We start from the raw sequence: 14838 nt of genomic DNA, 5'->3' as shown, positions 1-14838 counted from the left end.
ATTAAAAGTGAAAAATAAAAATCATATGATTTTTTAAAGTTATGTAAAAAAACCTTTTGACTGAATTCAATATACATTTATGATAAAAACTCAAAAGTGAATAAGAGGGAACATACCTGAGTGTAATAAAGACCCTATAGGAGAAGCTCCCATCATTCTCAATGGTGAAAATGGGAAAGTATCTCCTCTCAAATCAGGAACAACACAGGGATGCCCCTTTTTCCACCTTTTAATCAGCATAGTACTGGAAGTTCCAGCCACAGCAAGCAAAGGAAAAGAAGTATGGTACTGGCACAAAAGCAGACATAATTAATGGAACTGAAGGGACAGCCTAGATATGAACCCACACCTAGTAGGTAATTAATATACAACAAAAGAAACTGGAATACAGAATGTAGAAAAGACACCCTCTTTAATCACTGGTATTGGGAAAACTGGAGGGTTACATACAAAAGAATCAAAGTGGATGCCTTTATCACACCACAGATAAAAATAAATTCAAGATAGATTAAGGATTTAAATGTAAGAACCAGAACTATAAATTTTTTAGAAGTAACCATAGATGTGCACTCTTTGACATTAATTTTGTTGATTTTTTTTTGGTTATGCCTTCTTTGGCAAGGAAAACAAAAGCAAAAATAAAGGAATGTGACCTAGTCAAATGTAAAAGCTTTTGCACAGTAAGGGTAACTAACAACAAAACAAAATGCCTGGCTGCTGAATAGACTATATTTGCAAATACATAAAAAACTCATACACTTCAACAGCAAAAGAAAACCCTAATTAAAAAGTGGACAGAAAGTTCAAATAGGTATTTTTTCCAAAGAGGACAAACTGTTGGTCAATAGGCACATAGAAAGATGTTCAAAACACTAATTATCAGGAAAATACAAATAAAAACACTGTAAGATTTTACCTCACACCAGTCAGAATGGCTATTATAAGAAAGAGAAGAAATAACAAGTGTTGGGAGGGTGTGGAGATAAGGGAATACTCATGCACTGTTGGTAGGAATGTAAATTGAAATGGTTATTATGACACACAGTATAGAGGTTCCTCAAAAAGTTAAAAATGAACTCCTATAAGATCTGGGATTTAACTGGATACTTCTCTTTAGAAAACGTCTGGGTATTTATCTGAAGAAAAGAAGCTTATTCAAAAAGATATGTGCACCCTTATATTCATTGTAGCATTGTTGACAATAAGTAAGATATTGAAATCACCTAAGTATCCATTGATAGATGAAAGGATAAAGAAGTGACATACACACACACACACACACACAGAAATATTACTCAGCCATATAAAAGCATGAAATTGTGCCATTTATGACAGCATGGAGAGTCCTAGAAGATATGCTAAGGAAATAATGTCTGGCAGACAAAGACAAATATATGATTTACTTCATATTTAGAATCTAAAAATTAAAACAAACAAAATAAAACAGAAACAAATTCATAGATACAGAGAAGAAACTGGTGGTCCTCAGAGAGGAAGAAGTAGAGGGATGAATGAAATAGGTAAAAGGGATTAAGAAGTATAAACTTCAGATATAAACATAATAAGTCACAGGGATGTAATATACAGCATAAGGAATAGAGTCAATAATATTTCAATAACTGTATGATGACTGATGATTCCTAGGCTTCTCATGGTGATCAATTCTCTCTTCTTCAAATCCCAAATGGGTTCCAGTACAAGAAGCGTATCTTACTCATCTTTATTTACTCATTTTATAGCAATATGTCTGCACCATAATATGGGCCTGTAAATGTTTGCTGAAAGAATTAATTGTCTCTTTTCTTTTTCAGCTCTACAATGCTTTCCCCTCTTTACTACATTATCTCCCAGGGAGTCATAATACATTATTTAAAAACATGACTGAGCAAAGAAAGTTTATTTTGGAGAAAATAAAGGAACACCAAGAATCCTTGGACCTCAATAACCCTCAAGACTTTATTGATTACTTCCTGATTAAAATGGAAAAGGTAAAATGGGATCCAGATTTGCTACTTCATCTTTGTATGTGGAGTGATGTGATGCATGGAATAGCTTTGTTTCTTCTCAGTAGAATCAGTTTATTAAAACAAATGCTCCTTCTTAAAGATATATTCATTGCCTGTGCAACCTATTGTTGTGCAAACTGTACTGGATGTCTTGAATTATTTCTGCATTGTCACTGAAAATTGCTTGGAAGTTTTTATATTTACCATGTTAAAGCTGGTTCTTTATTTGAGAACAGATTGAAACACACACACTCCCACACATTCAAGATAAGTGATAGATAGTATATTCTCTTTCATTAGATAAATTCCATGAATGGGTGATGTAAGAAATGAGAGAAGGTAGAAATGGGTGGGAATCTAGAAAGGCTTACTCTTGGAAAGACAGTAGGAAACAGATGAAGTAGGTTTTGAGGATTAGCAGAGATGACAAAATTGGATCAGGGAAAGATAAGTGCAGTGATGAAGTGTGTGGAGTTTTTTAAAGAGATTGTCTTGCTAGTGACTGAGGAACTGTCATGGATTTAATGACTAATGAAGTTGAGAATAGTGTTTCAGTTTGAGGATAGGTGGTTCTGAAGGCCTGAGTGAGAAATTTAGATTTGATGAAATAGACAGTAGATGCCCGAACTGGTGGTGAGTAGCAGTGATAAATTGATAAGAGTCAGGTTAGAATGAAATGACTGAAAAACTGATTTACTCCAATGGGTGAGAAAGTGAGGAATCAGAAAGGACTTTATGGAAGTTTAACTCTGGTTATATTTTAATTGAAGAAATTCTAACAACTCATCTAACTTTACCTTCATCTATAACATTCTCTAATGTTTGGCTTAATTTGTCAAATAAGTAAACTTAAAAAATTATGTTGTTGTATGGAATTATTTTAAGTTACTTGTAAGTTTCTTTTACTTATCAAGTAATCCTAATACATCATTGCTAGGAGAAACACAATAAACAGTCTGAATTTACCATGGACAACTTGATCACCACTCTATGGGATGTGCTTACTGCTGGAATAGAGACAACAAGCATCACTCTGAGATACGGACTGCTGCTCCTGCTGAAGCACCCAGAGGTCACAGGTAATATCACAGATGATGGACAGGATGAAATTCCGGTTAGAAATTGGCAGGAAACCCTGATGACTTTTCTACTCTTCATCTGCCTAAAAGATGTAATAGAAAAACTTCCATCCTTAGTAGATCTTCTTATCATTGTATGAATTGCATTCAAATTAGAGAATAGTAAAAAAGGAGAATGAAATAGTTAACCAGCAGCAGAGTTATGGAGGGCAGAGATCACTGTCCTCCTGACTGTGGTGGAGTATCCTTGATTTGCTTCAGGTCAGATGCAGTAGGGCTTCCATGATGGCTCATGGTGATGAATCTTCTCTACAATGATATTGCTTGATAAGCTTTCCAAGTCCAGATAAAAATACTTTTGTCAAAAGTTAATTCTACTCAGATGCATGTGCAATGGAAATATTGACTCAACAAATCACAATCTTTGTTCATCAAAAAACCTTACTCTTTAAATTAAAAAGTTATACACAAAAATTTTGTTCAAATACACCCTTCTGGGCAAACAAAGTTTCCTCACATATGTAATTTCTCATCCTCCTTTTTTTTTTTAAAATTCAGTCCTCATCTAAGAGAATATTTTCCTTACTATATCATGTTTTGTGCTTTGACTCATTAAGACCATTTTATTTTTTTGAGTTTAATTGTCTTACAATGTTGTAATAGTTTCTGCTGTACAACAGAGTGAATCAGTTAATGTATATATATATAATGTATTTATATTATGGACTTCCCAGGGGGTTATGAAACCCCTATGGGGCCCTCTGGTGCTTAGAGCTGGGTCCAGGGCCTCTTCCTGAGATGGCTGGCAGAGAGTTCTGGGGTTTCCTAGAACTGGGTGTGAGTTTGCTGTTGGGTGAGCCTGGGGCCCAAGATATCTTCTAGTGGTGTGACCTGCTGTTGAGTAGGCTGGATCTTGACATGGTTGGCTGCAGGACTGCTGTGGTCCTGGGGCTGAGGTTGGCCTGTTGGTTGGTGGATCAGGCCCCAGGAGTCTTGAGCATAGTACCTGCCTTTTGTGTATATGAGGCCACATCCTGGCTTCTCTGGCTGCAGGGTCTTGGGTATCTTGGTGGGGGGAGCCAGATCCTATGTTCTCTGGCTGTGGGACCCTGAGGATCCTGGAGTTAGAGTTGGCCTGCCCGTTGTCTGGATGGGGGCCTAGGGGGACCTGGGGTTGGTGTCTCCCAACGAGTAAGTGGAGTTGGGTCCAGGGGCAGCTGGGGCTCAGGGCTGCTATAGTAACCGGCATGCTGGTGGAAAGGACTATGTGCCAGGCAAGCTAGCTGCTTGACCTCCCACATCCAAGAACGGGTGATAACTGGCTGATGAGAAGGACCAATTTCTGGCAAAATAAGCCAGAGGAAATTCTAAAATTTCTCTTGCTATCATCCATGTCCATGTGTTGGGATGAGCTGTCTAAAACAGCTGCTACCAGCATATGTGTTCTAGAGGTGAGCCCCAGCTGCCCCGTGCCTCTCTGGGAGGCTGTCTAAGATCAACAAATGGGTCTGACCCAGGCTCCTTTCAAATTACTTTTCCTGCTTCTGGGTACCAGAGTGGGTGAGATTTTGTGTACGCTCTTTAAGAGTGGAGTCTCTCATGTGCACCCCAACATTCATCGCAGCACTGTTTATAATAGCCAGGACGTGGAAGCAACCTAGATGCCTATCAGCAGATGAATGGATAAGGAAGCTGTGGTACATATATACCATGGAATATTACTCAGCCATTAAAAAGAATTCATTTGAATCAGTTGTAATGATATGGATGAAACTGGAGCCCATTGTGCAGAGTGAAGTAAGCCAGAAAGATAAAGAACATTACAGCATACTAACACATATATATGGAATTTAGAAATATGGTAGTGATAACCCTATATGCAAAACAGAAAAAGAGACACAGAAGTACAGAACAGACTTTTGAACTCTGTGGGAGAAGGTGAGGGTGGGATGTTTTGAAAGAACAGCATGTATATTATCTATGGTGAAACAGATCACCAGGCCAGGTGGGATGCATGAGACAAATGCTCGGACCCGGTGCACTGGGAAGACCCAGAGGAATCAGGTGGAGAGGGAGGTGGGAGAGGGGATCGGGATGGGGAATACGTGTAACTCTATGGCTGATTCATATCAATGTATGACAAAACCCACTGAAATGTTGTGATGTAATTAGCCTCCAAAAAAAAAAAAAAAGAGTGGAGTCTCTACTTCCCATAGCTCCCTAGCTCATCTGAAATAAGCCCTGTTGGCCTGCAAAACCAAGTGCTTTGGGGGCTCATCTTCCTGGTGCAGGACTCGTGGGTTAGGGAGCCCAGGGATGGGTTCGGACCTCTCACTCCTCAGGGAGAACCTCTGTAATTATAATTGTCCTGTTCATGGGTCTCCTACCTGGGCGTACAATCTTAACTGTGCTATGTTTCTGCTTCTTCTATGCATTACATGATTCCATCTTTTGTTCTTTAGTTGTTGAAGAACTTTTCTTTTAGACTTCAGGTTGTTCTTATTGATAGTTGCTCTGTAATCATTGTATTTATCATTTTGTAATGCTTCTGGGAGGAGGGGATCTCAGAGTCTTTCTACTCTATCATCTTGGATATTCTCCCTTAACTTACTTATTATTCCTATGTGTTGAGTCAACCAAGTATCTGTTCAGTTGGTTCATTTATTAAGTATTTCCTGCTTGGAGTACTTCTACTCTCTTAGAACTTTCATAAAATAAAACGGACATAAACAAAATGGTTAAACTGCATGATGTGAACCTTTGAGATCACACATCCCTGAGTTTATTTTAAAAAATACACAAAGGAGAGAATCAGAATTGAGAAATGAATTTCATGATATAACTGTGTTTTATATGTATGTGTATTTAAGTCTCTAATGAAATTCTAATTTGCCCATGACACTGAAATTCTGTTTCTTTTTTTCCCTTGTAGGGAAGCACATGTAATTTTCCCTTCTTTCCATATCCTACCACAATGTAATCATCATTAAGAAGATAAAATTATATTTATCACTTGACATAAATTCTGATTTCTACCTTGCCAGCTAAAGTTCAGGAAGAAATCAACCGTGTGGTTGGCAGAAGCCGGAGTCCCTGCATGCAGGACAGGAGCTGCATGCCCTATACAGATGCTGTGATCCACGAGATCCAGAGATATATTGACCTTCTCCCCAACAATGTACCCCATGCAGCAGCTCAGGACATTAAATTCAGAGAATATCTCATTCCCAAGGTGAGAGGTATTTCATTTATACTCCTCATTAAGACTCTTGGGTTTCAACTATCACAGCAGTAGAAGATTGCCTAATATAGATTGCCTAATTGTCTACAGGTATTACACAGTCGTGTCTCAGGTATTTCACCATCTGACGACATGCTCCTTTCCTTTTAGTTTGTAAATACAGTTTAATAAATATAATAGTGCTTAGACTCTCACAGGAATCTTAGTACATTGTTAGTCCCATATTCTGCCTGTTCATTAAGCTACTCTTCTGTCCACTCCCTATTTTCCAGTGTATGTTTTATTACTCTTACTACTTAATCAGTAAGCGTCTCCCTATCTGTTTCACTTGTCAAAAGTCCAGTGCAGCAGTTTTCTTCCTCCCTACCTGCATTTGAGCTACTGATCACTTCTAGAAGACCATGCAGCTCATCAGGTTGATATTATTGTCACCAGCTCAATCAGTTCAGTTGCTCAGTCATGTTTGACTCTTTGTGACCCCATAGACTGCAGCACGCCAGGCCTCCCTCTCCGTCACTAACTCCTGGAGTCCACTCAAACTCATGGCCATCGAGTCAGTGATGCCATCCAACCATCTCATCCTCTGTTGTCCCTTTCTCCTGCTGCCCTCACTCTTTCCCAGCATCTGGATCTTTTAGAATGAGTCAGTTCTTCACATCAGGTGGTTAAAGTATTGGAATTTCAGCTTCAACATCAGTCCTTACAGTGAATATTCAGGACTGATCTCCTTTAGGATTGACTTGTTGGATCTCCGTGCAGTCCAAGAGACTCTCAAGAGTCTTTCCAACACCACAGTTGAAAAGCATCAATTCTTTGGTGCTCAACTTTGTTTATAGTCCAACTCTCACATCCATACATGACCACTGGGAAAACCATAGCCTTGACTAGATGGACCTTTGTTGGCAAAGTATGTCTCTGCCTTTTAATATGCTATCTAGTTTGGTCATAACTTTCCTTCAAAGGAGTAAGCGTCTTTTAATTTCATGGCTGCAATCATCATCTGCAGTGATTTTGGAGCCCAGAAAAATAAAGTCTGGCACTGTTTTCATTGTTTCCCCATCTATTTGCCATGAAGTGATGGAACTGGATACCCTGATCTTAGTTTTTTGAAAGTTGGGTTTTAAGCCAGCTTTTTCAACTTTCACTTTCATCAAGAGGTTCTTTAGTTCCTCTCTGCTTTCTGCCATAAGAGTGGTGTCATCTGTGTATCTGAGGTTTTTTATATTTCTCCTGGCAATTTTGATTCTTTTATTTATTTGCCCACATAGAAATGACAGTTTGTCTTTCAATTGATGACATTTTGGAGTGAGAACTATATCGTGTATTTGAAAAGGCCATAAAGTATACCAGAAGGCATTCAGATGGAATTGAATTTGAATTTTGTCTCTTTATTATTATGATCCCAAGATATTGTGAATAAAATCATGCTATCATAACAATAAGAAAATATTGAGCATTTTAGCTTGTGATAATAACTTCTGTTTAAAAAGTATTTCACATATTTCATTATAAAATAAAATAATCAAAATTATTGTTTATGTATCTTTGTTGTTGTTAGTTTAGTTTTTTTTTGCATTCTGAGAGGCTTATGGGATCTCAGTTCCCCAACCAGGGATTAAACCTAAGCTACAGATTGAACCCTAGACGAACTCTCTGTTTATATTTTACTAGTTATGGAAATGCCAAAAACAAACAAACAAACAAACAAAAAACCCCCAAAAACCTTGCCTATAGTCACAGAGATTAATTTAGTAGAGAGAAATGTTCAATTGATTCTGAAAATGAAACTAAATCATTATTTTACATGGTATCTCTGAGTTTAGGAAAACCTTACAAGAAACCAGAAATGCCATCTTATTTCCAGAAGAATATTCAACAAATACATTGAAAAAACATAGCAGGAGGAGGGAATGCTTACCAGTTTCTCATCTTTGTAGGAGAAGAAAATAGTTTTAAAAAATATGGCCACTCATGTAGTTTTGAAGAAAACGTCAAATTTGATTCCAAAGAGAAAGAGCTAGATTTTCAGTGACATCAGCACGTTTAAACAGTATGTTTTTTTTTTTTGTCAAGAAAAATGCAGCTCCTTTAATTTACTGGAAAGCAAGTGCAGCAGGTAGGTTACAAGCTGAAGATGATCGTCTTGGATTCAGGTTTTAACAGTGCCCTGAACTGGCATTATAGGATTTAAGATCTACTAGGCTTGGTCATTGGGCTTCCCTGGTGGCTCAGACAGTAAAGAATCTGCCTGCATGAGGGAGACCTAAGTTCGATCCCTGGGTTAGAAAGATTCCCTGGAGGAGGGCACGGCACTCCATAATTCTTGCCTGGAGAATCCCCATGGACAGAGGAGCCTGGTGGGCTACAGTCCATGGCGTTGCAAAGAGTCGGACATGACTGCGTGACTAAGCACAGCACAGGCTTGGTCATTAATTTGTTCTCTGACATGGAAAGAATAACTTTTTTGTATGTGCCTCAGTCATCTCATCTACAAAAGGAAAGGATTAGACAAGGTTTTTTTTCAAGCTCCATGACCATTTTTATAATCCCATTAATCTGTTTGTCTTTATCTCAGGGCACAACCATATTAACATCTCTGACTTCTGTCCTGCACGATGGCAAGGAGTTTCCCAACCCAGAGCAGTTTGATCCTGGTCACTTCCTGGATAAAAGTGGTAACTTTAAGAAGAGTGACTACTTCATGGCTTTCTCAGCAGGCAAGCAAGCTTCATTTTTGTCTGTACATCAGTGGTGAAAGGAGAGAAGGAAGGGCTTTGCATGGAGGCTAGTCTGGGCTGGACAAATTGTCATTTGCATGAGGCCAGAGGCACCACTCCCAAAGTGCAGATAATTTCTCACTGGTTTGGAGGCTGTATTTCCTGACTTCTGCTCTCTTACCCAGTGCTGAGTATTCTAAGAGCTCCTCCTAGATGTCTAGTTCCACTGCGACTTTTCTCCCCTGCCCTGAGAAGTCAATTCTTTCAATGAAGTCAATTCACTCAATGAATGAGTCAATTCACTCAATGTAGTCTACATACCTTATATGCAGTAGACTCATGCTCACTCAGGTCCAGAGATACAAATGTGAGTAACAGATACATCCTTCCTCTAAGAAAGAGGAATGCAGGTTAAAGGCAAGTACACTCCAGAGAGAAAATACTCTTCAAAGGGCTTCTGTCAGCACCCAGAGAGAGAAGCTCTTGAATGTTGCATTTTGAGGAACAGGGCAGAGGGCAGAGTAGTTTGACGATAAAGGAAGTTTTCTTGCAGGAAGAAATATTTTATATTTAATATCTTCCTTCAGTTTGTCAGGGTCCTTGAAAGAAAGAGTTAAGATATTTTAGACAATTTAATGAAGAGACTGTTTTCAGAGGTGTGGACAAGATTAAGGGAAGTGGCAAGAAGTGGTCAAGTACTCAGGGATGGCATCAGAAGGACGATGTTACCATCCTATGTCAGAAGGGTAGGGAGACGGAGGGTGTTGCTGAAACTCAAGCAGATTTTTAGCAAAGAGAGAATGGATGCCTCAGCAGGAGATGGGTCTGTAGGTTGGAGAATACAGCCACTGCTGAAACTGTGGCCTGACAGACTGGGACTGAGGGAGGACACACTCTAAACTTCTCAATGTTTAATCTGCTGAGTTTACTCACAGTGAAGAAGGTAGCTAACTACTGGAGTTATGCATTCCAAAGAAATCAACTTCCTAAACACAGAGTAGGTACAAAAGAAAAACAAACAGAATTGATCTGGGAAGATGGAGAAAGATACCCATACAATGCCCAGAGGTGATTGCAAAGAGAGACCCTGCTAATCTCCTTATCTTCTTCCTAAATTTTGGGTCCATTGTTGCATAATGAGCCTGCTCAAAATTTCTGCTCAATTTAAAGGGTTTGTGGGATTGCTTTTTTCCTGACATTGTGCTTCCATTATAAGATCTAAGGCTTTACCTTATGAGCTTATGTTCCAGTGTTTGGGACAGAGGAATAATTATGATTTCATGTGAAATATTCTGTATTAGAAGCATTAATAAATCTTGTGGAATACCAGTGAGGGAGTAAATTATATCCCCCTGAATAGATCAAAGAAGTTTGTATGGAATAAATGACACCTGTGCTGGATCTAGAAGGATGTAGAGAATCTCAGCTGGCAGAGCTGAGGGGATGAGTATTTCAGTTGGAGGAATGACTGGAAATTCCTGACACTTGAAATAGCTTATGTGTCTGGGGCTTGGTGAGCATGTAGTAATACTTGTGTCTAGATTGTGACATTTCTTTTTATACCTGATATGGGTAAACTCTTAAAATAGTGTTAATACAGGGACATGGCAAGGTCAAGATTTTTTTAGGACTCAGATGAGGAGAAATAAACCTGTTGTTGAGACTTGGGTTGGAGGTAGATGGAAAACGTATAGTGTGCCTCATGCCAGTTGGGATGAGTGTGTGTGTGTATATATGTCTGTGTGTGTGTATATGTTTGTGTGTGTGTGTATATCTGTGTGTGTGTGTTATTGTAGAAAAATGTCGCTGGCCACCCTCAGGAAAGCAATTCCAATGTGGGTGTACAGAACAGATTTTTAAAAACATATTAAATAGAATGTACACAGAAATATGTTCTGAGGGAATGAAGCAGACCAGATTTTGGTGTAAATAGGAGAAGCCATTGGTTATTTGGTCTTTCCTTAGTTTATGTATTTATTTACTCTATTCTTTCATTTCATATTTATCTACACCTCCCTGTGCACTAGGACAAATGAGAATTATATGAATATTTCATTTATGTGTCTTTTTTAGGAAAAAGAGTTTGTGTTGGAGAAGGCTTGGCTCGCATGGAGCTGTTTTTACTCCTGGTCAGCATTTTACAGCATTTTACCTTGAAACCTCTGGTTGATCCGAAGAACATTGACACTACACCACTTCTGAAAGGGTCAGGCTCTATACCACACTTCTACGAGGTCTGTTTCATTCCAGTCTGAAGAAAGGGCCGCTGCCAGATAACAGACAAACCTCTCCTGCTCTATCTACACAAGCTGATGCTCTTTGCCCATTCTGTTAGCTATGGTCCACCTCTCCCTAATGTCAGGAGTGACATTCCTGAGCCCTGTCTCTTCTGATTTTCTTTAAGATTCAGTTCAAGTTTTGCTTCATGAAATACAGCCCACTGTTTGTCTCCAATAAAATGTTTTTTGTAATTCTATTCTGAGATCTTAAGCTGTATCTCATCTACAGTGGAAAGGTACCTATAAATGTCATATTTTGGTTTTTTAAAAATTAGGGTAGTAAATTATCACATGTGTTAAAAAATACATATGTATAATGTACTCATCTCTTACTGCTACTATCTCTTCAAGGGAGTAATCTCTTGACAGTTTGGCATGTATAATTTCTGTTTTTTTCAATGTTCATTAAAGGGCAATTATATGTGTGATGTATATGTTTTTATATATGTATATATATATATACACACACACATGCATACATACAGGCAGGAAGAAAGTAGAAGTTTGCTCCAGCTAGAGTGGATAACATGAGATGAAAATTACATTTGCTAGTTATTTTCAAGGCTGTCCTTTCTCTTTTCCCCTAGTTATTAAACACAGACCCACACATAGACCCAATTACAGATATACAGACATATTAAAGCAAAAAAGAAGGAAAAGAATATGTATTTGTGGTTGTGTTTGAACACACATAGAATTGTGCATGTGTGTTTCTGTGGGTATGTGTGTATGTATGTATTATTTATTATATATCTCTGACTTCTTGGTGACATTAGATAATAGCAACAGATGCTTTCACAATCTATATAAATAAATGTATCTCATAATACCATATTTCATGCCTATAATAATCTTAAAAATTATCTTACTGTTCAAGGATATTTAGATTAATTTTGAACTTTTGTTAATATAAAAAATATATATAGAAAAAATATATTTTCTACATATACATGTATATATATATACATAAAAATATAGAAATATTCCTACCTGCATATATCTTTTATTATTCCTGTACTACGTCTTAGGGATAGTTTGCTAGAAATGAAGTGTCTGCACATAAATGTGCATTTTTGTTTTTCATCAATACTGAAGAATAATGCCCTAAAAAGTATGTATCTCTTTACTTTTCTGTCATGACTGTAATAGAAAGACTATTTGACCAAACCCTTTTATATGCTGAGAACTGAATTTTTTGGTAGATTTAGTAACTTTAGTTAGTTTTCATGAATTTTTCAAGTAGGAAATTTTATCATCTACAAATAATATATAATTGCAATGACCAGAAGCTTGATATAGCATCTATATTTATGCCTGTATTTTTCTTCCTCTGCCTGGCTCATCACAGACACACACACACAAGCACATGCCTATGTACATATATATTTGTCAACAGGGAAGAGTGTTCAAAATTGTGAGGATTTCTGGGGACAAGAAAGCAGAGGGTTTGGGAAATCCGTATTAGGAAGCCTGTTATTTGATGTGCTTTTACCTTTGAAGTGATTGTTGATTTGAAATCAGGAGCTGAGAGTCTGAAGGCCTGACTATAAAATGTTGTGTAGGAGCTTTAGAAACCAAAAAAAATTTTGAAGGTTCTGAGGGCTTGTAGGAAAAAAAATGGAGTCTAGAGCTTACCAAGTAAGAAGGATCGAGTAAATGTTCCAACTTCAACTGAAGCCTGAAGGTTATGAAGATCTGCAAACAAGCCTTAAGAATAAACCTGAAGTTGAACAGTAGTTATAAGACTAGAGTTCATCTTTAAGTAATTTTTTTTTTCATCTTTAAGTAATTTTAAACATTGCTTTAATTACATTGATTCACCCCTAAACATTTTCTGCTTGCTGGAACATACTTTCTGCTGGAGAAAACTAATGTCACCCAGAGCCTCAGATTATCATTGCATATTTGATGTACAATGTGTAGCATACACACAAACCTAGCTGATAGAACAAGTGACCTTCTCAGTAAATGTAAAAAGTTTGATAATGGTCAAGATTTTTTCATGATAAACATTCTCTGTAAATTGAGAAAAATTCTGAAAAAAGATGTCTCCAAAATCCTAGAAACTATTTTCATTAATGGTGAAGTATTGAACCCATACCCCGTTAGTTTGAAAAAAGTAAGAGTATCCACTTTTTATTACTTCCTTTCAAAATTAGACTGAAAAATGTCAGCAAATGTGGTATGGAGTAATGACTTCTAATAATTCTCTCATATAAACAATGAAAGCACAATTAAAAATTATCAGGTCTGCTTTTTCAGATCTTTAGCCATTAGCCAAGACGTGCATCAATCTGCAGAGTGTTTCTTCAAGAAAATGGATAAACCTTAGTAATAAGAGTGAGGTTTGTCATGTTTTGCCTTATTCCCGTCTATCTTCCCAGCTTTGAGGTAGTTGAAAAGCTACAGACTATAATCATGGTGAAAAGCATCAACAATATGTCACCCACAAAGAGGAAGCAGTGAGTGGAGCTGGAACTCCTTCAAAATCCTGTTCCCAGAGAATCATTATTATTTGACCCACCTGTGGTCCCTGTGGAAGACTGCATTCAGGATTGATCTAACTCAGAACTTTCCCAGTATGAACAGCCTTTCCACAGACACATTTGTTGAAAATATTCAGGAGCAATTTTTGAATATTGTAGATGCCCAAAGCTATAGAAATCAGTACACTAACGAAAAAGCTTAAAAGGAAAAGTTGAGGAATGAGATATTCATGGACGTCTTTGAAAACCTGATGAATTCCTAAGACACTTGGTGTGGGTGCATGTCAAGTCACTTCAGTTGTGTCTGACTCTGTACAACCCTAGGACTATAACCAGCCAGGATCTTCTATCTATGGGATTCTCCAGGCAAGAACACTGGACTGGATTGCCATGCCCTCCTCCAGGGATCTTTCTGATCTAGGGATTGAACCTTCATCTCTTGTGTCTTATGCCTTGGCAGGCAGGTTCTTTACGACTAGCAACACCTGGGAAGCCCTCCTGAGACATTCTTCTTCTTCTGAGTCACTTCAGTCATGTCCAACTCCCTGAGACATTAGAAATCTACAAATGTTCTGAGACTAGAGAAGATCCTAAACTCTCACCTCTGGCAAACCCAGAGGTTCTGTGCAAGAAGGAAGTGAAGGGTACAGCAGAACTATAAAGTGTCTGGATGCATGTTGAAGGCATGCTCCAACATATATATAAAGTGTCTTGCAAACAGCAGGTGCTGTTTTGGTTCCTAAAACTACTAAGGAAATATCTGTCCAATTATTAGATAAGCACTAAGCTAATTGAGTGGTCTTTAGTGGCCATCAATAGAAACTTTATGTGAGTTCCAAGGAGCTGCTAAACAAAAATAAACAAAGCAAACTGTTAAGCATGTTCTCTTTAGATCTTGAGAATGTTACATTTGAGAGTGTAATAGAAGTACACTGCTCATGGCAAAGTAGAATGACCTTGAGAACTGGCTACAAGGTTAATAAAGAAATGAATTGAAAAAAAGGAATTGTACTGATTTGTACTAAGATCA

At 37.8% G+C, this 14838-nt stretch overlaps 1 protein-coding gene across 2 annotated transcripts in view; it reads left to right on the top strand.

Annotated features, from left to right (window-relative positions):
• LOC136158252 (cytochrome P450 2C21-like) overlaps nucleotides 1–11642 on the top strand; it is a 42981-nt gene extending 31339 nt beyond the window's left edge. The window contains exons 5-9 of one of the 2 annotated variants that reach the window (XM_065920048.1): nucleotides 1812–1988; nucleotides 2944–3085; nucleotides 6130–6317; nucleotides 8902–9043; nucleotides 11117–11642. In XM_065920048.1, the coding sequence (XP_065776120.1) occupies nucleotides 1812–1988; nucleotides 2944–3085; nucleotides 6130–6317; nucleotides 8902–9043; nucleotides 11117–11298 (831 nt within the window). In that variant the 3' untranslated portion in view covers nucleotides 11299–11642. The remainder of the gene's footprint in view (nucleotides 1–1811; nucleotides 1989–2943; nucleotides 3086–6129; nucleotides 6318–8901; nucleotides 9044–11116) is intronic. The other variant, XM_065920049.1, reaches the window with a different exon arrangement.
• The last annotated feature ends 3196 nt before the right edge of the window (nucleotides 11643–14838 follow it).

Source organism: Muntiacus reevesi, chromosome 2 (genome assembly GCF_963930625.1).
Source record: "Muntiacus reevesi chromosome 2, mMunRee1.1, whole genome shotgun sequence".
Lineage (NCBI taxonomy): Eukaryota > Metazoa > Chordata > Mammalia > Artiodactyla > Cervidae > Muntiacus > Muntiacus reevesi.
The sequence above is the reverse complement of the archived record's forward strand: the minus strand, read 5'-3'. Positions and strand labels throughout refer to the sequence as shown.